Raw genomic sequence first — 25,239 nt, 5'->3', positions numbered from 1 at the left:
TCCCTGGGAGGTAAAAAGAAAAATACGGCCAGTCAGATGAAGCCGTCAAGGGTAGAACACTTCTGTCCCTGTATTTCATACAAACAGGTTTTTCTTCTACCATTTAAAAGATTAAGCTATGTTGTCTCTCCATAGTAGGACTAAACATAGCAGATTCCCATCTAGTCCTCTGGGCCCTTTTGTTGAGGTGCAGGAGGCTGGGGATCAGGTAGATCTTCCCAAATGTTGGAAGATATTTATTTTCCTCTTCAGAGGATCCTAACAGGGAGGGAGTAGCTGCACAAGTCAGGTGTTAGTCTACTCCCTTACTTAACCCTTTTGTTGCCTGCCACAGGCTCTTGAGGTATCTACCTCTAATAGGGTTCATTTGAACCTCCCCCACCTGGGAGTCCATTCAACATTGTGTCCTATGGAACGAGTTCTGTAGTGCAAATCTGCAAGATGCAAAAGGCACTAAAAATGCAGAACTATGTATTCTGAATGGGAACATTTTTATGAAAGAAATGGGGGGTTCCAGCTATTAATGCTGCAATCACCTCAGTGAGCAGAGTCTCACATGTCCAGTGGATAATGCACTGATGTTAAAGGATCCAGCAAGTTGAGGTTGGATTTTCCTTTTAAAGACAAGATGTCTTTTGCAGTTCTGGCTGCAATTGAAGTAGCTCAATGTCTGCTCCACTATTGTGGTGGAGCACATTTTGAGTCAAGCCAATGCATTGGAATGTGGACTCCAAGGGGTTGAAGAACAGGTGTGAGATACCTGATGCCTGATCAGCAGACCTGGCAGGGGGCTCATGTATTTGACGCACTGTGTCTCACAGATGCTATGAAGGACTCGATCATTTAAGCCCTATGGCTTATACTTGGACTAGTGCATTTTTGCAGAGGTCCGTGGCTGAGATATTGGTCAGCTGAAGCACCAGGTGAAAACCCTTAGCCAGTCTGTGTCCCTAAATCATGCAGCCTCTACTATGCCTGGGGTATCTGCCTTTAGGCAGTCTTGACGGTCTCAATCGTCAGATTCAGGAGAAAGTTCCCAGGGGCAGCACCAGGATCTTGGGGGCAGAAAGCCCATGGAGTAGAATGCTAAGGCCTTCTCATGAAGGAGCACCCCACTTGTTTGAGTGAGGGGAAAGGTCCTGCGATTCTCAAAGTCTGGCAGGAACAATGTTAAGAGCAGAGTGATTTCTGCAATTTTCTTCTCTAGGTTATATCTAGAGTTTCAAGAGCCCGAATGGCCCAGTCGACTTTCGATCCGAGGGTTCGGGTCCTGTTTGGGTGCTGCCTGTGGGGTCCTTGGGGCTGCTGATGTGACAGTCTTATGCAAGAGTGTCCATCTCCTCAAAGAATGCTCCTAAGGTTCCAGAGAAAAAAAACAGAAAAGGGAGAAAGAGAAAGAAAAGTGTCTCTTTCTGGTCTCTGGATCAGCTGTTATCCCAGTCAGTGATATCAGAGATTCCCTTAGTGGAACAGGGTTTTTTTTGGCTCAAGCCTTTTAAGGTCCCAGAGCCAAGCAGAGAGTTAGGACCCATTCCAGATCTCAGAGATCTGAATCGGCACTTAAACATCCGATCCTTTTATAATTCAATCGGGTGTGTCCATCCTGCAAGGAGGGGAGTTGCATATCTGCCAAAGTTTCCCCCTTACCAGAAATCTCTGCTATATAAAGCAGTGGTCATCAACCCTGTCCTCAGGGACCACTAACGGGCCAGATTTTATGTAGTACCTTGGGGAGATGCGGACTAGAATACTGTAATCACTGAGCAGTAAATATCACCTGTGGTGTATTTCAGTTATCTTGCAAACCTGGCCTGTTAGTGGTCCTTGAGGACAGGGTTGATGACCACTGATATGTGTGATTTTATATATATCGTGGCACTGCCATTTCGGCTTAGAATCCCTCAGAACACTCGTAGTTCTGTAACTGTCACCTCCTTTAGCCAGGTTAAAGGCTCAAGGCATAGCTGTCCTAGCATATTAGAAGATCTACTTTGAATAGATCATTCAGTCTCAGGTCTAAAACCAGAGTCTGATCTCAGCTGTAGATAGCTGAAATCTCTAGGTTGGATTCTCAGCCTAGGAAGATTCTCCTTAAAACCATCAAGGAGGTTACTTGGGGGCTGGTTATAGATACCATACAGAAGACGGTATTCTTACCCCAGACGTGAATCAGTTCCATTGTAGGACTAATTCAACTTATCAGGAAGGAAAATTCCTTCATTTTGGCTGCAGGAGATTTTTAGGGGAAATGGTGGCCTCCTTCAAGGCCGTCCCTTACGCGCAGTTTTATTCAAAGACTGCTTCAAGACACCATCCTGTTGGTCTGGAATGAAGAGGATTCAGGCCTTGTTTGTTTCCAATACGCTCGGCTCCCAACATATGTCAGAGCCTAAATTGGTGGTTGTTATCCAGCAGGAGGGAAAATCTTTATCCTGCAAGATGTTAACAACAGATGCCAGCCTTCTAGGCTGGGGGACAAGAAGAAGATTCTGTCCAGGGGAGATGGTCCAGGTTAGAAGACCTTGCCTATCAACTTTTTTGGAAGTTTCAGGCAGTACATCTGGCCATAGAATCAGGACTGTCCTGACAGGATTCAGTCTGACAAAGCCACAGTGGTGGCTTACATCAAAAAATAAATCAATAAAAAAGGTGAATAATGTTCTAGCTTTGGCAGAACACAACGCTCCTTGCCTATCGGCAATTTTAATATTTCAGGCGTACCAACAATTATTTCCGGGAGAGTGATTTCTTCACCCCGACATCTTCCTAGCAATATGTCAGATGGGGTACTCCGGACATAGACCTATTCGCATCCACATTCATTAGTAAGCTCAACAACTTTATGTCAAACAAGGGGTCCGCTAGCAGGCAGAACAGACGCTTTAGTCTTCCCAGGGGATCAGTTATCACTGATCTATATATTTCCTCCAGCTCTGCTACTTCCGGGCCTTCTCCGCAGAATTATGCAGGAACAGAAGGAGGTGATTCTGGTGGCCCCAGCGGGTCCCAGAAGATCTGAATTTATCAAGATCATAAGGAGGGCAATTTAAGTCCTTTGAACTCTGCCATTATAGCCAGACCTTCTTGCACAGGGTCTGGTATTTCATCCTACTTTACGGACAAGGAGTTTAACAGGTTTGACTGTTGAATCCCACTCTATAAAAGATTGTGGGTGATCTCCTTCAGTAGTGTCTACTTTGACTAATGCCAGGAAGCCGGCTTCCAGAATCACTTACTATAGAATCTGGAAGGCATAGGTTTCTTGATATGGATCCAGGGGTTGGCACCCCCAGGAGGTATGTCAATAGGCAGGATTCCTGCATATGGGATCTGAAATGAAGCTGGCCTTGACTTTTATCAAGAGCCAGATCCAGGCCGATGTCTTTTCCTACAGCCTCTTGCTTCCCACTCTTGGTGCGTAGCTTATTCAGGGGGTAACACTGTTTATTCCCCTTATCAGGACACCGCCTAAATCCTTAGGATTTAAGATTGGTCTTGTTGGCTTTGTAAAATCGGCCGTTTGAACCTTACGAGAAATTCTCTTTGTTCTTTGACAAGAAAGATAATCTTTTTTGCTTGCCATTTCTTGTGCTAGAAGAATATGGGAACTAACGGCTCTGTCTTGTAAGAGCCATATTTCATCATGCATAAGGACGAGGTGATTTGATGTCCTCATCCTGAACTCTTACCAAAAGTGGTAACAGGTTTTCATTTAAACCAAGATATTATTCTTCCTTCTTAGAGGTCGGCCAATATTTGGCGGTTTTTAATTAATCGGCATCGGCCGATTGTGATGTTAAAAAAGGCAGATGATATCTTCAGCATGACTTGCAAATGACTTCTGTAATAGAAGTCAATGCAAGTTGCCTGAAGACATCAGTGAGGCGACTTGTTTGCTCTCTGGGCTGTCTGCCAAGAAAAGAGCAAAGAGATGCAATGTTTACACTTCTGAATGAATTCAACTCAGTGTGTAGAGTTCTCAGTTTAACCATTTAAAGACTAAATCTTTTCTGACACTTGTTGCTTACAAATAAAAATCCTGTATTTTCTGCTAGAAAATCACTTAGAACCCCCAAAAATTATATATATTTTTTAGCAGAGATCCTAGGGAATAAAATAGTGGTTGTTGCAATATTTTATGTCACATGGTATTTGCGCAGCGGTCTTTCAAACGCATTTTTTTTAGAAAAAATACACTAATGATTGAAAAAAAAAAAAAAAACTAAAACAGTAAAGTTAGCCCATTTTTTTTCATCCAAAGTTTTGATTACTTGTTTTTGTGTAAAAAAAAAAAAAAAAAAAAAAAAAAAAAAAAAAAAAAATATATATATATATATATATATATATATATATATAATATATATATATTATAAATATAATTTTTTTTATCTAAATTATACATACAAGTGAACTGATTGGATGTTTGTTTTGTTTAAAAAATGTCTAAATGTAAGAAATTTTCTGTATTACTTAAGGCTGCTTTCACACTGGAGCGGGCAGGCATTGATGGTAAAACGCTGCCAGTTTTAGCGGCGCTTTACCATCATTTTAGCGGCGCTATTCGGCTGCTAGCGGGACACTTATAATCCAGCTAGCGGCGGAGGAAGGGGTTAAATGTGCCCGTGAAGCGCCGCTGCCAAATTGCATTGCAGGTGCTTCGGCAGCGGTGCCCATTCATTTCAATGGACTGGAGTGGTGGAGGAGCGGTATACACCACTCCAAAGATGCTGCTTGCAGGACTTCTTTTTTGTAACGTCCTGCCAGCACATCACCTCAGTGTGAAAGCACTCAGGCTTCCACACAGACTGCAGGGGAGCCGTTTTGCAGGCACTTTACAGGTTCTATTTTTAGCCCAAAAGCGCCTGAAAAAACGCCCCAGTGTGAAAGTTGTCTAACTGTTAGATTTTATGAGATGAAGGGGAATTTTTTTTTTTTTTTTTTAATTGGCCCACAAAAATCGGCATCATATATCGGCCATCGGCCTCATCGATTTTCTAAATATCGGCATCGGCCAGAGAAAAACCCATATCGGTCGACCTCTATTCCTTCTTTCTCCCCAGAAGCCTTAGAGTCCGTTCACACAGGGGCAACCCCTGGGTTCCCCCTCCGAGAGCATACCAGGCCCTTAGGTCTGGTATGGATTCCAAGGGGAACCCCCTACGCCGAAAAAACGGCGTGGGGGTCCCCCCCAGATCTACACCAGACCCTTATCCGAGCACGCTACCCGGCCGGCCAGGAAAGGGGGTGGGGACGAGCGGGCGCCCCCCCCTCCTGAGCCGTACCAGGCCGCGTGCCCTCGACATGGGGGGGTGCCTTGGCGGAGGGGGGGCGTGCAGGCCCCCCTACCCCAAAGCACCTTGTCCCCATGTCGATGAGGACAAGGGCCTCTTCCCGACAACCCTGGCCGTTGGTTGTCGGAGTCTGCGGGCGGGGGGCTTATCGGAATCCGGGAGCCCCCTTTAATAAGGGGGCCCCCGGATCCCGGCCCCCCACCCTATGTGAATGAGTATGGGGTACAATGTACCCCTACCCATTCACCTGTGAAATAAAGTACAAAAAAAAAACACAACACAGGGAAAAAATATTTTATTGCACAGCTCCGGGGGTCTTCCGTCTTCGGGGGTCTTCTCGCCGGACTCCTCCGCTATCTTCTTGTAGCTCTTTTGCTAGCGGAGGAGTCCGGCTTTCTTCCTCGCCGCCGGCCTCTTCTTCCGACTTCGGGGGTCTTGTCCCCCTCTTCGGTTCTTCTGCCGGGCCACCGTGCCTTCTTATAGCTCTTTTAGAGGCAGTGGCCCGGTCTTCCGTCGCCGCCGCTGCCGCCTTCTGTTCTTCTTCTTCTTCTCCAGGAGATGTTGACTCGACGCTCTCTCCGGCCACAATGCCAGGGACGCGCTCCGCTGCCACTTATATAGGGACAATGGGGCGGTGTCACATGGGTTGATGTCACATGGGTTGGTCACATGGGTTGATGTCACATGGTAAGGGGGCGGGGTCACCATTTGACATGCCTCTTGGGTGATGCATCATCAGGCCTCTATGGCTCAGATCTGTAAGACCGCAACATTGGTCTTTGGTTCAGATGTTTATCCGATTTTTTTTTTTTTTTTCAAATCGATAATAAAGGTCATGAGGAGATTTGGGCACAGCATATACTGCAGGCTGCTGTATGAGTCCTCTGGCCTCCTGTTTCCTTGATTCTGTCTCCCCCCTTCATTTGCCATTGCTATGGGGCATCCCACATAGTTATTACTATGGCTCTGTGTACCCAGATGTAAGAAAAGAAAATAGGATTTTTAAAACTGCTTACCTGTAAAATCCTTTTCTTTGATGTACATCAGGGGACACAGAGCCCCCCCCCCCCCCCCCCCCCCGTCTTCTTATACACGTTGATTGCTTGGCTACAAAACTGAAGACTGCCAGTAATGGGAGGGGTTATATGGGGAAGTTCACGCCTTAAGGGGCGTGCCAGTGTCCAGCACCTGATATGCCGATATAACCCACATAGTTATTACTATGGCTCTGTGTCCCCTGATGTAAATTAAAGAAAAGGATTTTTTTTTTTTTTTTTATTCGATTAAAGTATAACTAAAGGCAAAGGAAAAAGATTGGAATCCCTGTTTGTGTTTTTTTCCTTTAGCATTAAAATTGCATTAGGCAAAACATATGGATGATATATATATATATATATATATATATATAACACCCTTGAGAATAAAATGGTGATCGTTGCAATACTTTCTGTCGAACCATATTTGCGCAGCAGTCTTGCAAGCGCGCTTTTTTTCGGGGGAAAAAAAATATACTTTTTTTTATTAAAAAATAAAACAACAATAAAGTTAGCCCAATTTTTTTATATTGAGAAAGATATTGTTATGCCGAGTAAATTGATACCCAACATGTCACGCTTCAAAATTTCACTCGCTCGTGGAATGGCGACAAACTTTTACCCTTAAAAATCTCCATAGGTGACATTTAAAAAATTCTACAGGTTGCATAGGTCAAGCATTATTGCTCTCGCTCTACCGATCGTGGTGATACCTCACATGTGTGGTTTGAACACCGATTTCATATGCGGGCGCTACTCACGTATGCGTTCGCTTCTGCACCCAAACTTGGCGGAATGGGGTGAGTTTAAAAAAAAAAAAATTTTCTTATTTATTTTACCATTTCTTTTTTATTTTTACACTGTTCTTCAAAAAAAAAAAAAAAAAAAACTTGTGTCACTTTTATTCCTATTACAAGGAATGTAAACATCCCTTGTAATAGATAAAAAAGCATGACAGGACCTCTTAAATATGAGATCTGGGGTCAAAAAGACCTCAGATCTCATATTTACACTAAAATGCAATAAAAAATAAAAATGTCATTTAAAAAAAAAAATAAAAAAAGTTTGCAATGGTATGGAGACGGGTGGGGGACATCTTCATCTCACTCATCTCCATACCCAGTAAGGGGCAACATCCGATCGCCACTGGCGCTGCCCATGGCTCCGGTAATTGATGGAGGGCACCAGAGCATGGTGGGAGGGGGCCCTCTCCCGCCACCGATAAAAGTGATTTTGTGGCAAGTCCGCCGCCAAGGCCACTCTTATCGGCATACGGGCCGCCGGCCGAAGAAGAGGATACCGGGGTTATGGCAGCTAGCTGCTGTCATAAAAACAATATTCCTCTTAAAAGTTAGGACGTATATCAGCGTGCGGTGGTCTGTAAGTAGTTAACATTTCCCACCAACGCAAAGCCCAATGTGTCTTAAAAAAAATGGGTATAATCCACTAAGTAGTTGCGATATGTACCGTTTTTTACTAGCACAGGTCAAACTTTAGTTTGGGCAATAAGGTTTGTTTTTGGCTTGGCTTGGTCATTAAGGGTTTTTTTATTTTTATTTTTTACTTTATTTTGATGTTTTTGATTATATTCTATTGTTAAATATGAATTGTTGTTTTAAATTTCTTTTTTTCACTCAACGTTCTTATTAGGACAAGGTAGCTGATGTGTTGATAATGACGTAATGGGTCGTCTTTTATGTATATTCACAACCAAGGAATTCATGAACGCAACCCGTGCTATTTTTTGCATATTGTAACTGAAAATATCTTTTGATGATGATCGATTGAAACATATTGTATAACTTGTTCTATATTTTGCTCAGTTATGTTGTTAAATATTCTCTTGTTTGTCTTGTTTTTATTGGGTTTGATTGGTAAAGTTGAGACAAGAGAAGATTGGGACTTTGAGGAAGGTATCATCAGACTATAAGAATTCATGGCAACCACAGAACTAATTCTCTCAAAGGAGAGCTTGAGAATGGCAACCTGCATACGTTTCTCATGATTCACTTTAAACATGCATGCATACTGATTTTTTAAACTTACTATGGGTTAAGGAATCACCTGGCTGAAGAAAAAAAATCCTAATTGTGTACAACGCTCTTGGACACACACTTTTGTTAGGTTAAATAGACCACTTTCAGCCAGTCTAAAGCTGCCTCATGTTTATGAATGGTGATGAAGTGAAAACGACACGTGGCCTGAGCTCCCTCCGTAAAAGGAATCCCAGACAGATTAAAAAAAGAAGGAACCCAATACAGCTCCATCCCAGGTAACTATCATCAATATATTATCCAGTTCTATGAGACGATATATATTATTTTAGCTCTGTTCCGGCAGGGATTCTGTATAATTTTTAGTTTCCCAATTATCGGGTGTTGATAAATAGTGTTTTATGAACTGTAGCTGACTTAGCAATGCTTCTGACAAATGTGTTTTTTATTGTGAATAGTCACTTCCATCTGTAACGACTAAAACCACTGTATTTTTATGACTATATCCTGTAATCATGTTCCATATATTTGCTTAGTCCACAAATCCATTTCTGGTAATCTCATAAATATATTTCTCAAACTCAAAAACATCTAAACTATTCCAAAGGTTTTTGTAGGCCAGTGGACTTTGTTTGATGTGGTCGCTGGCCATCTATAGGAAAGAGAAGTGTGGAAAAAATTATTATTATTTTATTTTTTATTATACACATTAACCACTTCCCGACCGGTGCATGCTGATGTACGTTGGCAGAATGACACGAGCAGGCATAATGTCGTACAGATACGTCCAGTTTTAAATGCCGCCATGCCATCGCGAGCGAGCAGCCGCCGGCATGCTCGCGTGTCGGTCGGGACCCACGTGAGTCCAGACGCGGGTCCCGCGGACTTGATCGCCGCTGGGATACCCGCGATCGTCTCATGGAGCGGCTGAACGATAGAGATGCCGTTGTAAATTGTATTCATAACTGTATAACAATGCCACAATATTTAATGTAAAAGAAATGAAAACTGAAGCGCCGCATCACTGCTAAGAGGTCCAGATACAACTTTATTCCAGGGAGACAATCTAAAGAGTATTCAATGCATTTCGGTGGTCCAAAAATGTTCCCCTGCATGTACTATTGATATAGACCACTAAGGGGACATGCCGTGATTGTTGCTATACATTTGGCCTTTTGTGTGAACAGTGCTTATTGTTAGAGTTTACACTATACATCTTTTTCATCTACGTCTTTTATGGCATACTCTGTGTGATATACAAGTAACTTACTGTTTACAATAGAGAACCTTGGTTTGGTAATTTAAATATGGGATCTAGTTAAATTGGAAATGGCTGCAGCGGTACCTCCACCTGCCATATAAGACGTGGGGTGCAACAAGATGGCTACGCCTCAGACGACATCCAATGACAAAACGCGTAAGGCGGGACTTGGTACACGTCTACGTCACTTCCTGTTTTTGTGCTGTGGTAGGTTTAATGCATGCTGTCCAGTTCCAGGAAACTGTATGTCTATACGAATCGGGGGCAATTGGAGCTCCTTCTTTTTTTAAATAAAGATTTTACTTTTGGCAAATACATTTTGGTTATACCAGATTTACGCTATGAGTGCCCGTTTTTACTATTCCATGTGGACACCCTATTACACAAGCAACGCCATGGAGCAGGAGGTCATATTGATTATTGTGATACCAGGACTGGAGGCATATTTGACCACACACTCTTTACCCCTGCAGGGATAGGGTTTTCTGGTGAGTGCATAAACCTAAGAGGAAGCAAGGAAAAGTCACTTCATTTTAAAAAACCGTGATATAAATCGCTATCACTTGAATTTTGCACAAGTCACATTTGGGAATATGGACATTTATTGTGGATGGTTTTATATCACAGAATTGGACTCCTATATTGGTTTCATTTCTCCATGGTGCATCTGGTTGTGTATATCTGTGTCACTTGATCTATTCACTGAAATTTTTTTTTTTTCATATTTTGGACAGAACTGACACAAGTTCATCAAAATAATAATTAAACATTATTTTCGTTTATTTTTAGTTTTGATATTTGGGATATTTACGTATATATTTTACATATATAAGAAAAATCTTTTTTTTATTTGGCATCACAGGTGGAAGTATAAATTAATTTTAAACATTTGTTGTAAGCAGCGCCAAATTCCCTTCCCTTTATTATCAATCACTTTGGACTTCAGTTGTGAAGTTTTTTTTCAGGGAGGCTGCAGCTTAGCATATACCTAAGAGCGGACTTCTAGTTCAATATAGGGCTTGATTGAACACAATGCAAATGAACGAGAAGTGAGCTGGACCTTTTGTTTCTTCAAGTATGATGCCTTGCCCAGCAGCTGGTTTGGCTGCCAAACATCTATGCTTCATTAAGAAAGCAATACCAATAAGATAACCTTTATGGGTCTATTTTTCCAGTTTCTTACAACACATAATATTTAATCACTTCAGCCCTGGAAGATTTTACCCCCTTCCTCACCAGAGCACTTTTTACAATTTGGCATTGTGTCGCTTTGAAAATTGCATGGTCATGCAATGCTGTACCCAAACAAAATTAATTTTCTTTTTTCCCACAAATAGAGCTTTCTTTTGGTGGTATTTGATCACCTCTGTGGTTTTTTATTTTTTGCGCTATAAACAAAAAAAGTGACAATTTTGTAAAAAACAAAACAAACGGTATTTTTAACTTTTTGCTATAATAAATATCCCCCAAATGAAAAAAAACAAAAAACTAATTTCTTCATCAGTTTAGGCCAGTGATGGTGAACCTTGGCACCCCAGATGTTTTGGAACTACATTTCCCATGATGCTCAACTACACTGAAGAGTGCCAGAGCATCATGGGAAATGTAGTTCCAAAACATCTGGAGTGCCAAGGTTCGCCATCACTGGTTTAGGCCAATATGTTTTCTACATATTTTTGGTTAAAAAAACACAATAAGCGTATATTGATTGGTTTGTGCAAAAGTTAATGCGTCTACAAACGATGGGAAAGATTTATGGCATTTTGTTTTTTTCACGATCGCGCTGGCCACACGCAGCGGGCGCGTGCGTGCCTCCGGTGGCTCTCCTGGGCAAAGCCGTATAGATCTTTGGTAGAGTTCATAAACTCGTCCTTGCAAGTACATGTTTCTGCTAACGTTATTCTACTAAATATTTATATTTCTTTATTTTTCCTCACAGGTGGAATAATAAGTGATTAAGTGGAATTCTTCTTCAAAGTGTTAAAATGTTCCACACTGGTCTTCATCAGCACATGATGATGAGTCACACAGAAAACAAGACATATCCATGCCCTGAGTGCGAAAGAGTTTTTGCTTATAAGTCACAGCTTGCAATTCACCAGAGGACTCACACAGGAGAGAAGCCATTTTCATGCTCTGAATGTGACAGAGGATTTTCTAGTAAAACATTGCTCATTAGACACGAGGCAGGTCACATAGGACTGAAACCATTTTCATGCTTTGAGTGCGACAAGTCTTTTGTATATAAAGAACACCTCATTTGTCATCTAAGAACTCACACAGGTGAGAAGCCATTCAGCTGTTCAGAATGTGACAAGTGCTTCTCGCAAAAGATAAATCTTATTCGACACCAAAGAGTCCACACGGGCGAGAAGCCTTATCAATGTTCCGAATGCGAAATGTGTTTTAAAGCCAAATCAAATCTGATGAGACACCAAAAGACTCATACGGGTGAGAAACCATACCTGTGTCTTGAGTGTAACAAATTTTTTAGAAGCAAGCAAGAACTTTTAGACCACCAAAGGATTCACACGGGACTAAGACCGTTTTTGTGTTCTGAATGTGGCAAGTCCTTTACAACAAATTCTGCACTCACAAAACATTGTATGACTCATACAGGGGAGAAGCCATTTAGATGTTTACAATGTGACAAGTCCTTTACCACAAATTCTGCACTCACAAAACATTGTATGATTCATACAAGAGAGAAGCTTTTTATTTGTCCACAATGTAATAAGGGCTTCTCGCACAGAGCAAGTCTAATTAATCAGTTGGTTCAAGCAGGAGAGAACTCATATTTGTGCTCCAAATGCCATAGATATTTTGTTACCGAAGTAAAGCTGATCTCTCACCAGAATTTTCATACTGGAGAAGAGCAATATTTGTATTATGGCTATGAGAAGTGATCTGGAACCATTCAAGAACTGCTCACACACTAAAGAGAAGACAAAGACGTTTCTATCTTCAGACGAGTCCAGTGCTTTAAATGTCATTCACAGTTCAATAATCTTCACTCCTGTAAAATAAATTGCTAACATATTTAGAATCTGACTCTTCAAAGGGCAAATTTGAAGGTAGACATGGATTTGAAATGACTGATTAGCAATTTTTTGATGATCACATGACCTGATTACATGTTCAAAAATCACACAGACTTCCTATGGCTAACCATTCCACCAAAAAATAGTTAATTGTGCATGTTTATTAATCTTGTTCTGATTGCTTTTATTATTTAAGCTGCCATCTATCTGCACATTCTACCTCTCCTTGCTTTGATGACATAAACATGAATGCATGTCCAAGTTGGGTATCGTAGTAGTAGTAGAGTAGACATGTGCACAACGGAAACATTTGTTTAGTTTAGGATCCATTCTTTAAGTTTAATAATTTAGTTTAGTCATATTCATTATATTAGATTTTGATTATTTGTTTTGGAATTTGTTTCATGTATTCAGATTTGGTTAGTATAATCAGTATTTTTTTTTTTTTTTTTCAAATCGATTTGAATTTCAGAAAACAGCTATATTTATTTTATACTATACTATGCTGTTATAATCTATTCTATTTTTCTATTCTTATCTTATTTTACTTTTAAACCTTATTGTATTTATTGCAATATGTTTCAATTTTGAATTTATTTTCAAATTTTCCATATTCAAATTTGTTATTTCATTTAGTTATCATTTTTTTTCAGATTCATTGAACTTCGTTACTGTTGTGATTTGGAAATTTTTATACAGTATCTCACAAATATTTACAAATTTTTGTAAATATTTTATTATATGTTTTCATGTGACAACACTGAAAAAATGACACTTTGCTACAATGTAAAGTAGTGAGTGTACAGCTTGTTAACAGTGTAAATTTGCTGTCCCCTCAAAATAACTCAACGCACAGCCATTCATTTCTAAACTGCTGGCAACAAAAGTGAGTACACCCCTAAGTGAAAATGTCCAAATTGGGGCCAATTAGCCATTTTCCCTCCCCAGTGTCATGTGACTCGTTAGTGTTACAAGGTCTCAGGTGTGAATGGGGAGCAGGTGTATTAGATTTTGAATTATTGCTCTCACTCTCTTACTGGTCACTGGAAGTTCAACATGGCACCTTATGGCAAATAACTCTCTGAGGATCTGGCAAAAATAATTGTTGCTCCACATAAAGAAGGCCTAGGCTATAAGAGATTGCCAAGACACTCAAACTGAGCTGCAGAACGGTGGCCAAGACCTTACAGCAGTTTAAGGACAGGCTCCCCTCGGAACAGGCCTTACCATGGTTGACCAAAGAAGTCAAGTGCACATGCTCAACCTCCTATCTAGAGGTTGTCTTTGGGAAATAGACGTATGAGTGCTGCCAGCATTGCTGCATAGGTTGAAGGGGTGGGGAGGTCAGCCTATCAATGTTCAGACCATATGCTGCACACTGCATCAAATTGGTCGGCATGGCTGTGGTCCCAGAAGGAAGCCTCTTCTAAAGATGATCCTCAAGAAAGTCCGCAAACAGTTTGCGCAAAACAAGCAGACTAAGGACATAGATTACTGGTACACTGTCCTGTGGTGTGATGAGACCAAGATAAACTTATTTGATTCTGATGGTGTCAAGCGTGTGTGCTGGCAACCAGATGAGTACAAAGACAAGTGTGTCTTGCCTACAATCAAGCATGGTGGTGGGAGTGTCATGGTCTGGGGCTGCATGACTGCTGCGGGCACTGGGGAGCTACAGTTAATTGAGGCAACCACGAATGCCAACATGTACTGGGACATATTGAAGCAGAGCATGAGCCTCTACCTTCAGAGACGGGGCTGCTAGGCAGTATTCCAACATAACGACCCCAAACACACCTCTAAGATGACCACTGCATTGCTAAAGAAGCTGAGGGTAAAGGTGATGGACTGGCCAAGCATGTCTCCAGACCTAAACCCTATTGAGCATCTGTGGGGCATCCTCAAACGTAAGGTGGAGGAGTGCAAGGTCTCTAACATCCACTCCAAGATGTCCTCGTGGAAGAGGACTCCAGTGGCAACCTGTGAAGCTTTGGTGAACTCCATGCCCAAGAGGGTTAAGGCAGTGCTGGAAAATAATGGTGGCCACACAAAATATTTACACTTTGGGCCCAATTTAGTCATTTTCACTTAGGGGGGTTCTCATTTTTGTTGCCAGCGGTTTAGACATTAATGGTTGTGTGTTGGGTTATTTTGAGGGGACAGAAAATGTACAGTTATACAAGCTGTACACTCACTACTTTACATTGTAGCAAAGTGTAATTTCTTTAGTGCTGTCACATGAAAAGGTATAATAAAATATTTACACAAATGTGAGGGGGTGTACTCACTTTTGTGAGATACTGTATATCCCAACAACATTTTCATCTGAATAATGAAACACACATGTCTAGTAGTCAGATCATGCCTGTATATTTTATTGTAATATACTATAGACAAGTGGTGGACAACTGCGGCCCTCCAACTGTTGTGGAACTACATGTCCCATGATGCATTGCAACACAATGGTTACAATCATTGACTCCTATAGTCTGAGGTGGGGCATGATAGGAAGACAGTTATTCCCAAAGGCATGATGAGACTTGTAGTTTTGCAGCAGTTGGGGGGGGGGGGGGGGCACAGTTACCCACCCCTGCCATATACAATAGAAGGTCAAACATGAAGGCATGATCCATCATCAGAGCACTGAACTGCAGTAAGGCACTCTACAGCCATACAAATTTGGCTTTGAAAGGTTACAAGCAGTTCCTATGAAGACAGACAGAGGGAGGACTGAAGATCCAGAGCACGCATCAGCTTATCAGAGAAGAAACAAGATAAGTAAAAAATACAGCTGTTTCCCCTTCAATAGTGGGATATCCAGTTGGCTCAGGGATTAGCAATAGAAATGAAAGGATAACCAAATTGTGTTTTTCATGAGATGGTACCCTTACATTTGACCATATACTTACAAGCAAGAAGACATATGTATTCTTAGTTTAGTTATAATTTGTAAACATCAAATCACTCGAGGAGAAGCCATTTGAAAAAATAAGAGCTTTTCACGAACACGTGATTTTATATCAGAAAATTTGTAACCTTTTTAAAATAAACATTTTTCTGAAACTTTTCAAGATTTGTGTGTATTGAAAGCACGAACTGATTGCTTATGTAATGTTGAAGATCACAAGAGTGAGCCGTAACAGGGGTTGATTTACTAAAGAGAATAGGCTGCCTGCTTTTCGAGGGAATTTTCCCAAGAGCTCAGTAAATGTGGTGAAGTTTCCCTTTGCAAAGAATACGCATTCACATGCAAGGAAAAAAAAACTGCATATTTGGTTGATGGAAGTCCTCAGGCCGCGTACACACGCAGGGACTGTTTGCTGAAACTGTCCGCCGAAACAAGGTTTCAGCGGACAGTCCGCTCGTGTGTGGGCTTTCAGCGGACAGTTTCAGCGAACAGTCCGCTGAACAAGGTTTTTCGGAAATTCCGAAAAACTGTCCGCTGAAACCTTGTTTCAGCGAACAGTTCCCTCGTGTGTAGGCTTGTTCGACAAACTAAGTTCCGCGCATGCTCAGAAAGGATTTACACGCCGAAAGTTATAATGCAGTGTATAGGACGTCGTATTTTTCGTCCCGTCGTACGGCACGTTCACGTCATCGCGCACGGTTTCAGCAAACTGTTCGTCCGTCGTGTGTGGCCATGTCCGTCCATGCTAATTTTGAGCGGACTGTTTGCCGAAACTGTTTGACGAACAAGGTTGAGCGAACAGTCCCCGCATGTGTACGCGGCCTTAGAGTTTCATCTCATTCACTAAGCTCTAGAGCAAATTTTCTTGCAAAGTAACAGCCCATTTGTCTTTAGTAGATCAAACCCACAGAATGAAAGAAGTAAGCTCCTTGCTATTTTAAAGGACCCAATCATGAGTTTTAATAAATTGTAGATTACATTTGTTTTTTGCATACAAAATCTTTAACAGATAAACATTGAGGTTGATTTACTAAAGGCAGATATACTGTTCACTGCAAGTGCAGTTGTCTCAGAGCTTAGTAAATGTAAAGATTCACTTTGCAAAGAATACTCGATCACATGCAAGGGAAAAAAAATAATAATAATTTTTGCTTGCACATGATTGGATGATAACAATGAGCAGAGCTTCCCCTCCTTTACTAAGATTTAGAGCAACTGCACCTGTTGTGCGCATCATATTTGCCTTTAGTAAATCAACTTGACACAGGGTTCACAGAGCTATCTGGATTTTCTAAGAGCAGAGTACTTCTGAAGCTGCCTGCCTTTAAGTGAATCTCTTGCTAAAATTAAAATTCAGTGAAGCTTCCTGAAATTAAAAAATGTCACCCTTATATATTCCTCTGCATACACTGCTACAGTCCAAGGGATTTACCCCCTAGTACCGATGTAGAAAACTGAAACGTTTGGGAATGTACATTTTGCATTCACATGCCGCATTTAGTGGATCTACCCGTGGACTTCCATATACCTACTACGTCGGTGGGAGGAATCACCGAGTGCAGTGTGGACCAAGGAGATTGACACTCCCAGAAGTGCTAGTTTCTGCAGAAATTATTATGAAAGTTTGAGTTGCGTTTGGCAGTGCTGGCAGCAGAAGAGGTAATTATTTATTTACCTTTCTTTCCAAGGAATTATGGCTTTTTAATTACAATTTTAGCAACAGAGTACCTTTTAGGATTAAATTATATAATTGCAACCTAAGATGGAGACAGATGGATGGTGGGGAACAGAAATTAGTAATTCCTTGAATTTCCCTTGTGTGTGAATTTCAGCTTGAGCTATTGAGGCTGAAACTGGCATACATATCTACAGCCTGATAAATACACAAAATAACACAAATACAGCATATGTCTTATTTACATGACTTAAAATATAAGTTTTTGTTTTTTTAACCACTTGGGGACCGCCTAACGGGGATGTACGTGATTTTTTTGAAGAGGGATATCTCGGTAACGGCAGCAGCTGCTGCCACAACCGAGATGTCCATCTCTTCAGGCGGCGGTCCTCTGTACGATAACGGTGGTCTCCGCGGCGGATTCGCCGCGAGATCACCGCTATCGGCGGCGGGAGAGGTGCTCCCCCCCTCCTGCCGCCCTCCCGCACCTTCCGCCGCTTACCGGAGCCGTCGGTAGCGGCGGAGGCGATCGGGTCCTTCCATCTGCTGGGCATAGAGACAAGTGAGGCTAAGATGGCCCCCACTCATCTCTATACCTTAGCAGGGCGGAAGCGACGTCAAAACGTCACTTCCGCCCATACCTCTTAAAGGTATATTTTTTTTTAAATGTCAGATTTTCTTTTTTTTTTTTTTTTTTTTTTGCATTTTAGCCCAAATATGAGATCTGAGGACTTTTTGACCCCAGATCTCATATTTAAGAGGACCTGTCATGCTTTTTTCTATTACAAGGGATGTTTACATTCCTTGTAATAGGAATAAAAGTGATCCATTTTTTTTTTTAAAAACAGTGTAAAAATAAATAAAATCAATTAAAATAAATAAGAAGAAAAAAAAAATTCCTCTGTAACACAAAAAATGCAACCTGTAGAATTTTTTAAATGTCGCTTATGGAGATTTTTGAGGCTAAAAGTTTGACGCCATTCCACGAGCGGGCGAAATTTTGAAGCGTGACATGTTGGGTATCAATTTACTTGGCATACCATTATCTTTCACAATATAAAAAAAAATTGGGCTAATTTTACTGTTGTCTTATTTTTTTATTCAAAAAAGTGCATTTTTAAAAAAAAAAGTGCGCTTGTAAGACCGCTGCGCAAATACGGTGTAAAAAAAAGTATTTCAATGACCGCCATTTTATTCTCTAGGATGTTAGAAAAAAAACAATGTAAAATGTTTGGGAGTTCTAAGTAATTTTCTAGCAAAAAAAACAGTTTTAAACATGAAAACACCAAATCTGAAAAAGAGGCCTGGTCCTTAAGTGGTTAAAGTGCGACTCTGACCCACCCTTTAGCTCCAAATCCAATCCCTATTGAGATCCTGCTGCCTTATCCTCCAACACAGTTCCAAAATGTACCCCTACTTAACCAAAGAAACCACAAAGCTACTAATTCACTCCCATGTTATCTCTCACCTTGGCCATTACAAATCCCATCTCGTTGGCTTACCTTTGCACAGACTATCCCCCCTTTCAGTCTATCATGAATGCTTTCATTCTGATTCACCTTACCAATCACTGTCTGCCACCCTTCTTTACCAATCCCTCCACTGGCTTTTGCTCACCCAGCGAATAAAATTCTAAATACTGACATACAAAGTCTGTCCTTGAGCTGTGTTGCCAACCTGGTCTCAAAATAACACCCAAACCACCCCTTCCTTTCTTTCAAGACCTATTTCTCTCTAGCACCCTCCTCCCTTGCTCAATTTTAGGACTCCTTCAGAGATTATCTTATCATCTGGTACTCCCTATCTTAATCTCTCTCTGATGATCTCCTTTTCCTGTGCCTACATGATTAATACTTCTAGTGAGAACATCTGTTCAATAATTTCAACAGAGAACCCTAGTTATATTGATTTCAATGCCATCTTTTGGCAACTTAAGCAAGATGCATTCTACCACATAAGGAAAGAAGAAATCAAGAGTTAGAGTGAGTTAAAAAAAATAGTCCTGCACTGTAATCTAATAGATAAGAAGATTCAGCTTCACTTTGCAAATAATGTCCCATCACATGCAAGAAAAAATAAAACTGCATTTTTGCTTGCACGTGATTGGATGATGGAAGTCAGCAGAGCTTTCCTTCATTCATTATGCTCAGGAGCAGCTGCACCCAGCAGTACAACTTCACTCGCAAAGTGCACAGTCTTTTTGCCTTTTGTAAATCAACTTCAGTAGCTTCAGTAAGCAAATGCAATTTCTTAACCCAATTCCAAGTATTATTATCAGAATTATATTTTAAAAAAAAAAACTTTATAGGCAACTATACAAATAAAATGAATTGCATCAATAAATATATTAAAATTATTAATGACAAAAACATGCTGTGCAAATCAATAAAGGTGCATCAAACCAATATATCAATCAGTTTATCAATAATCATTCGAATGATGAACACAATAAATAAAAAAATAACATTAAATTCAATCAATGCATATGTGTGTTTTTTTTTTTTTAATTGCACCCTATTGATTTGCAGAGCATTTGTGTAATTGATTATTATTATTTTTTTTTTATATATTTATTGAGCCATTGCAAATTTAATACACTTGTTTTTATGTATATATACTGTAAACCATTTGTATTGGTATGAACTATTTATTTTTTGGAAACTCATTTTGTGGGCAGTGTTGTATGTCACATATGAAACCTTTAGCTTCAGTAATTGTGGAATCATTAATTGCAGCCTAAATACAGATTAGAAGCTGAGACTTCACTATAACAGTTTTTTAGTTTAACCACTTGAGCTCCGCAAGGTTTTACTTCCTTTGTGACCAGACCATTTTTTTGCTATTCAGCACTGTGCTACTTTTGTTTTTTTCTCCTTTCTTTTTCCCTCTTTAAATATTTCTAGAAACTATTTTCTTTTTCTTCTTCCCTATCCATCTATGACATACCATAGTTTCCATATCTTATCAAATTTATATATACATCCGCTCCTTACATATGCTGACTCATAATCTCTTTTTTCGTGGGTAGGGGGAAAGGGTGACAGCCACCTCTTGGCAATAATAGGTAATATGTAAATGTTCTTTTTTTTTTCTTTTTTTAAATAAACATGTCATACTTGCCCCCTCTGTGCGGTTGGTTTTGCACAGAGTGGCCCCAATCCTCTTCTGGGGTTCTACAGTGGCACTCCTGGCTCCTCTTCTCGAGTGCCCCGTCGGAGAAGCGCTCTGAAACGGGTGTGCTCATCCCTGGGGCAGGAACGATCGTGCTCAGCTAAGTAAAAGGGGGGCTCTGGGGGGCTGGTGCACTACAAGAGGCTTTTCACCTCAATGCATTGAGGTGAAAAAACATGAGGGTTTACACCCCCTTTAATTTTCTAGCCTGATAGAGACATCTTTTTATTGCTAATTGCATCGGGACAGGGGCTGTTTAATGTTCCATATATCCCAGTACACATAGCCTAGGTTCTATCTGGAATTGTATTTTAAATGTTAATTTCTCTTGCGTTCATTGACGGACACAGCTTCAGTAATCTTGACCGTAGGTTTATTACGCCACCTTCAGGAGAGGACTAGTCAGAACATGTAATACATGTGAAAACAACAGAACTTTACAGTTCCGCCCAGGGGCCGGTCCCTCTGGTAATAACCCCTCAGCCTGCTTCCTGCAGCTCAGTTTTTTTTCTGCCTAGTGAAGGGGAAGGATCTAGGCTCCCTGCGGGACCATCGATCCTGGGACTTTTTCGTGATTTTTGCCTTTTGCGCAAGATTTTACGATCCTGTGATCTGCTATCAACAGCTGGCTGGGTGACAGGCTGGATAATCTAGATCCTTGTAGTCTCCCAAGCCTGGCTATTGAGTGTGTGTAGACCCTAGCTACACGCTGGGTCGGCCATGACATGCCATCAGGCTCCAGGGGCAGCTGGTGAGCACACAGCTCTGGGGCACACCTATGACCAGACTACAGATGTCTGGTGTGTCAGTGTGCCGTGGCCAGCAGCCACCCTGTACTGCTTGGGAGTGGGTCTGCGATGGGATGTCCCCAGCTCATCCGAATGGTAAGTACAGCTCTTCCTGCCTCTGCGAGATTGAGCAACTGGGCATTCCCTGGGATGTCGATTAGGGGGGTCCCTCTCTTCTCTCCCTGCCCCTATTTTCCTCCCTTGTGGAGGATGCTGCATGGCTGCGCTGCTGAGTGGTGTGTGTACCTGAGCCAGGGGTTTCCGGGGGGCTCTGACCCTGGATTGGGGGCTGCACTGGTTGTCTGTGTCCCTGGGTGTCTGTGGTCTCTTCGCTGATGTCTGGGGGCTGTTCATAGCGCTGTTCTGCCACCATTATCTCTGTTCATTCACTGTATACAGATTGTCAGTCATTTTCTGTGTGTCTCTGTGGAAAGCATGGTCGGGCCATTTTCCCTGTGATTGTCCTCAATACAAGGCGGCTGGCGGCCATTTTGTTGTAGCTCAGCAAAGTTTTTATCCTCAGCGCTGGTCCCTGTAGCTCAGAACAGTGCTTTTTTTTTGCTCTGGACACCTGGGAGCTGACACTGGACACGAGCATCTGTAACAGAATGGCACAGCACTCAGTCGGGGTGGTGAGTCCTGCGGTGGGGGCCCCTCAGTCTGCAACAGCTAGGAGGATAGTATTGTGCCCCTGTCCTAAGTCCCCAAGGGTGTAAGACAGGGTGGGTAAGCATGGCTGCAGAAACTGGTGTTTTTTCCCCAGAACTCCCTGCAATTACAACTGGCTTGTCTGCAAACGGTGCAGTCCCTTTGGACGCTTTGTCGGCGGTCCTTGAAATGTTCGTTGCCATGGTGGAGGTGGTGTGTGGGTGCAAAGGTTGTAAAAAGCGGCCCCTGCCCCCCGTCCTCCGGGGAAAGCTCGGACTCGGGCCAGGCAGTGACTGGCGGCCCCTGCTCTGATGTATCAGATGACGCTGACCAGGACCGATCGGTGAGGATGATTCCCCCGTCCGGATCCGTGCAAGACAAAGCGTTAGTTGGAGCACTTATCAAAGCTGAGCGTGATACCCTGAAAATTCTGGATACAAAGTAGCAGTCCCTTTTGGGTCCCGTAAGCCAGGCCGAACACCTAAGGTGTTTGCGTATCTGACTTATTTCGATAAGTTCATATACAAGGAAGCCCGCAACGAACCTTCTCGGTCCCAAAAAGAATGACGGTGCGTTATGCCTTTGAGGAGAGCCTCCTTAAAAAAAACGGTTGGCTCCTCCGGTCGTGGACCCCCCAGTATCCAGGTTAAACAAAGTAACCATGATCCCGGTAGAAGGGACTCCTGCATTTAAGGACCCTACCGACAGGAAGGCCGAGGCAGTGGCCCGTTCCTTGTTTATGGTTGTGGGGTCAGCAATACGACCAGTACTGGCCACAGCACTAGTGTCGCAGACACTTACTGAATGGGCAAAACTTTTGCACCGCGAATTTGAGAAGCAGCAGGGCTCTCCTGTCTGCGTGGAACTGACAGGCCAGTTAGTGCACGGCCCTGAATACGCTTCCCCTGCTATCCAGGGCTTCAGTTTCAGCAGTGGTGCTGAGGCGCCTGATTTGGCTAAAATGATTGTCTGTGGACCAGGCATCTAAAAAAGCCTTGATGGATCTACCCTTTATTGGTGAGCAGCTATTTGGAGCCTCGTTGGATGACATTGTTAAGAATGTCACAGGTGGGAAGAGCACCTTGCTCCCAGAGTCCAGAAAGGGTTAGGAGCCACGCCGCAGGCAAGGGCCCTCATTTTCCGCTCAAACGAGACTTTCGTCAGCCTGGGACTTCAGCTAAATGCTCCCAGTCTGACGACTACTGAGGGACAGAAGCGTCCCTAGACTCGCAAGCCTTACAAGCCAGGGAGCAAAAATGCTTCCGCATGAAGGTTTGACCCTGCCCATCACTCAGGTGGGGAGTCGCCTTTGGGAGTTTGCAGCCCGTGGGTCTGCAAACTGATTTCATCTGGCTACAAGATATAGTTCCTCTTTTGGCCACCAAACAGATTCTTCCCCTCCAGTATACCCTTACTCCAAGCTCGCCGGGAGGCCCTGTTAGGACAGTAAGGGGCCTGCTGAGCCTCGTGGGGATAGTGCCTGTTCCGGTATCGGAAAGGTTTTAGGGGTCCAATCTGTTTGTAGTCCCCAAAAAGGAAAGTGTACGTCCAATCTTGGACCTAAAAGCCCTCAATTGCTTTGTAAAATTACAGAGGTTCATAATGAATCAGTTCTCTGTAGTCGCTGCACTCCAGAGGGACTCCCTGGCGTCTTTGGACTTCCAGGATGCGTACTTGCATATACCCATATGCCTCAGGCATCAGAGTTTTCTGCAATTTGCAGTAGGGGAAGACAACTACCAGTTTGTGGCTCTCCCCTTTTGGCTTGGCTTCAGCACCCGAGTCTTTACCAAGGTATTGGCTCCAATTTTGGCATGGTTGCGACAACACGGGATCGCAATCGCGGGTTACCTAGACGATCTCCTCCTGAGAGCATCTTCCACCTCAGAATTAAAGGAGGATTTGGCAATCACCATGCAAACCCTGCAGGAATTTGGGTGGCTGTTGAACCTCAAAAAGTCGGTGCTTATACCAACGGGGCGTCTGGAATATCGAGGCTTACTGCTGGACTCCGCGGAAGCGAGAGTGTTTCTCCCTTCAGACAAACTGTAGACTCTCAGAGCTGCAGTGAAGTTGTTGATGAACTGCAGGTGGTCATCGCTGCGCATCTGCATGCGAGTTCTGGGCCTCATGGTGGCCTGTTTTGAGGCGGTACCATATGCCCAGTTTCACACCAGAGTCTTGCAGAAGGAGATATTGACAAAATTGGACAAATCTCTGTTATCCCTGGATCGGCAGATTAGGATGAGCCCGTCAGTCGGACTCCGTGCTCTGGTGGCTGAGATCCCCGGCACTTCGGGCCAGGAAGTCGTTCCTACCTCTTCATTGGACAGTGATCACAACAAATGCCAGCCTAACCGGCTGGGGTGGTGTACTGGGAATACTTTTTTTTTTTTTTTATTCTTTATTTCTTTGCAAGAACAAAAACAGTACATAAACCGTACATAAACCGTACATAAGTAACCAATAATAATCATATACAAGAAACACTCTCTAACAACCACATCTTGCCATTTTTATAAACAAACAAAAACAATATCCGTACGATATCAATTCCCCTCAACGATTCCCTACCTTCTCCTCTGGAAGTGGGGGGAAAAAAAAAAGGAAGGAAAGGGGGGGGGGGGAAGGAACAGAAAGAGGGTAGGGAAGAGGGAGAAAAAGGGGGGGGGAGTCCGACGTAACCCCTCCAAGAGGTAAGGTTTACATCACTCAACCAATCGATCTAGTCCTCAGTTTCCTCTCCGATCAACCTCTTCCCTTCCTCTGACTGTAAAAATGTTTCCCATGGGGCCCAGACTTGCGCTATAGCTTCCCTTTCCTCGGGAGGTATCGGGATCAGACTCTCCAAGATCCCAATTTTCCTTACTTTATTTAACCATTGCGAGATTCGTGGAGCTCCCGTTTCTTTCCAACAAATGTTGATGCAGCTTTTAGCTGCATTCACCAAATGACATAGCATTGAATTCTTGTATCTCTCTAATGGGATATGTGTACATTGTAATAGAAAAAAGACCGGGTCTTCCTCAAGTTGATATTCAGTAAATAATTGAGAAATTTTCCGAACCTCTTCCCAGAACTGTCTAATCACTGGACATTGCCAAAAAATATGGACAATAGTGCCTCTCTCCTTACCGCACCTCCAACATCTATCCGATGACTCTGAGAAAAAAGTATGCATTCGTGATGGAGTATAATACCAACGCATTAATACTTTATAATTTAATTCCTGTATCTTAACGCATCTAGATGATTTAAAAGTCAAATGTATTATTTTCTGACGTTGGGCCGGGGTAAAGGTTTGTCCAAGATCTCTTTCCCATTTATCCAAACTCCTTATATCAATATCCTCCAAAGGAGAGACTAGTAAAGCATATATTTTAGAAATAATATGAGAGAGGGCCTCCTTCTTCTCACAATACTCTTCA

At 42.4% G+C, this 25,239-nt stretch overlaps 1 protein-coding gene across 1 annotated transcript in view; it reads left to right on the top strand.

The window, feature by feature from the left end:
* Nucleotides 1-13,340, top strand: part of LOC143962291 (uncharacterized) — a 78,509-nt gene extending 65,169 nt beyond the window's left edge. Inside the window, exon 5 of the mRNA XM_077471594.1 lies at nt 11,535-13,340. Coding sequence (XP_077327720.1) covers nt 11,535-12,486 — 952 coding nt within the window. The 3' untranslated portion in view covers nt 12,487-13,340. The remainder of the gene's footprint in view (nt 1-11,534) is intronic.
* Nucleotides 13,341-25,239: the final 11,899 nt, after the last annotated feature.

The sequence above is a fragment of the Lithobates pipiens genome, unplaced genomic scaffold, assembly GCF_037356315.1.
Source record: "Lithobates pipiens isolate NorthernLeopardFrog02 unplaced genomic scaffold, aLitPip1_a1.2 Scaffold_8, whole genome shotgun sequence".
In the NCBI taxonomy this organism is placed as follows: domain Eukaryota; kingdom Metazoa; phylum Chordata; class Amphibia; order Anura; family Ranidae; genus Lithobates; species Lithobates pipiens.
This window is presented reverse-complemented; position numbering and strand designations above follow the sequence as displayed.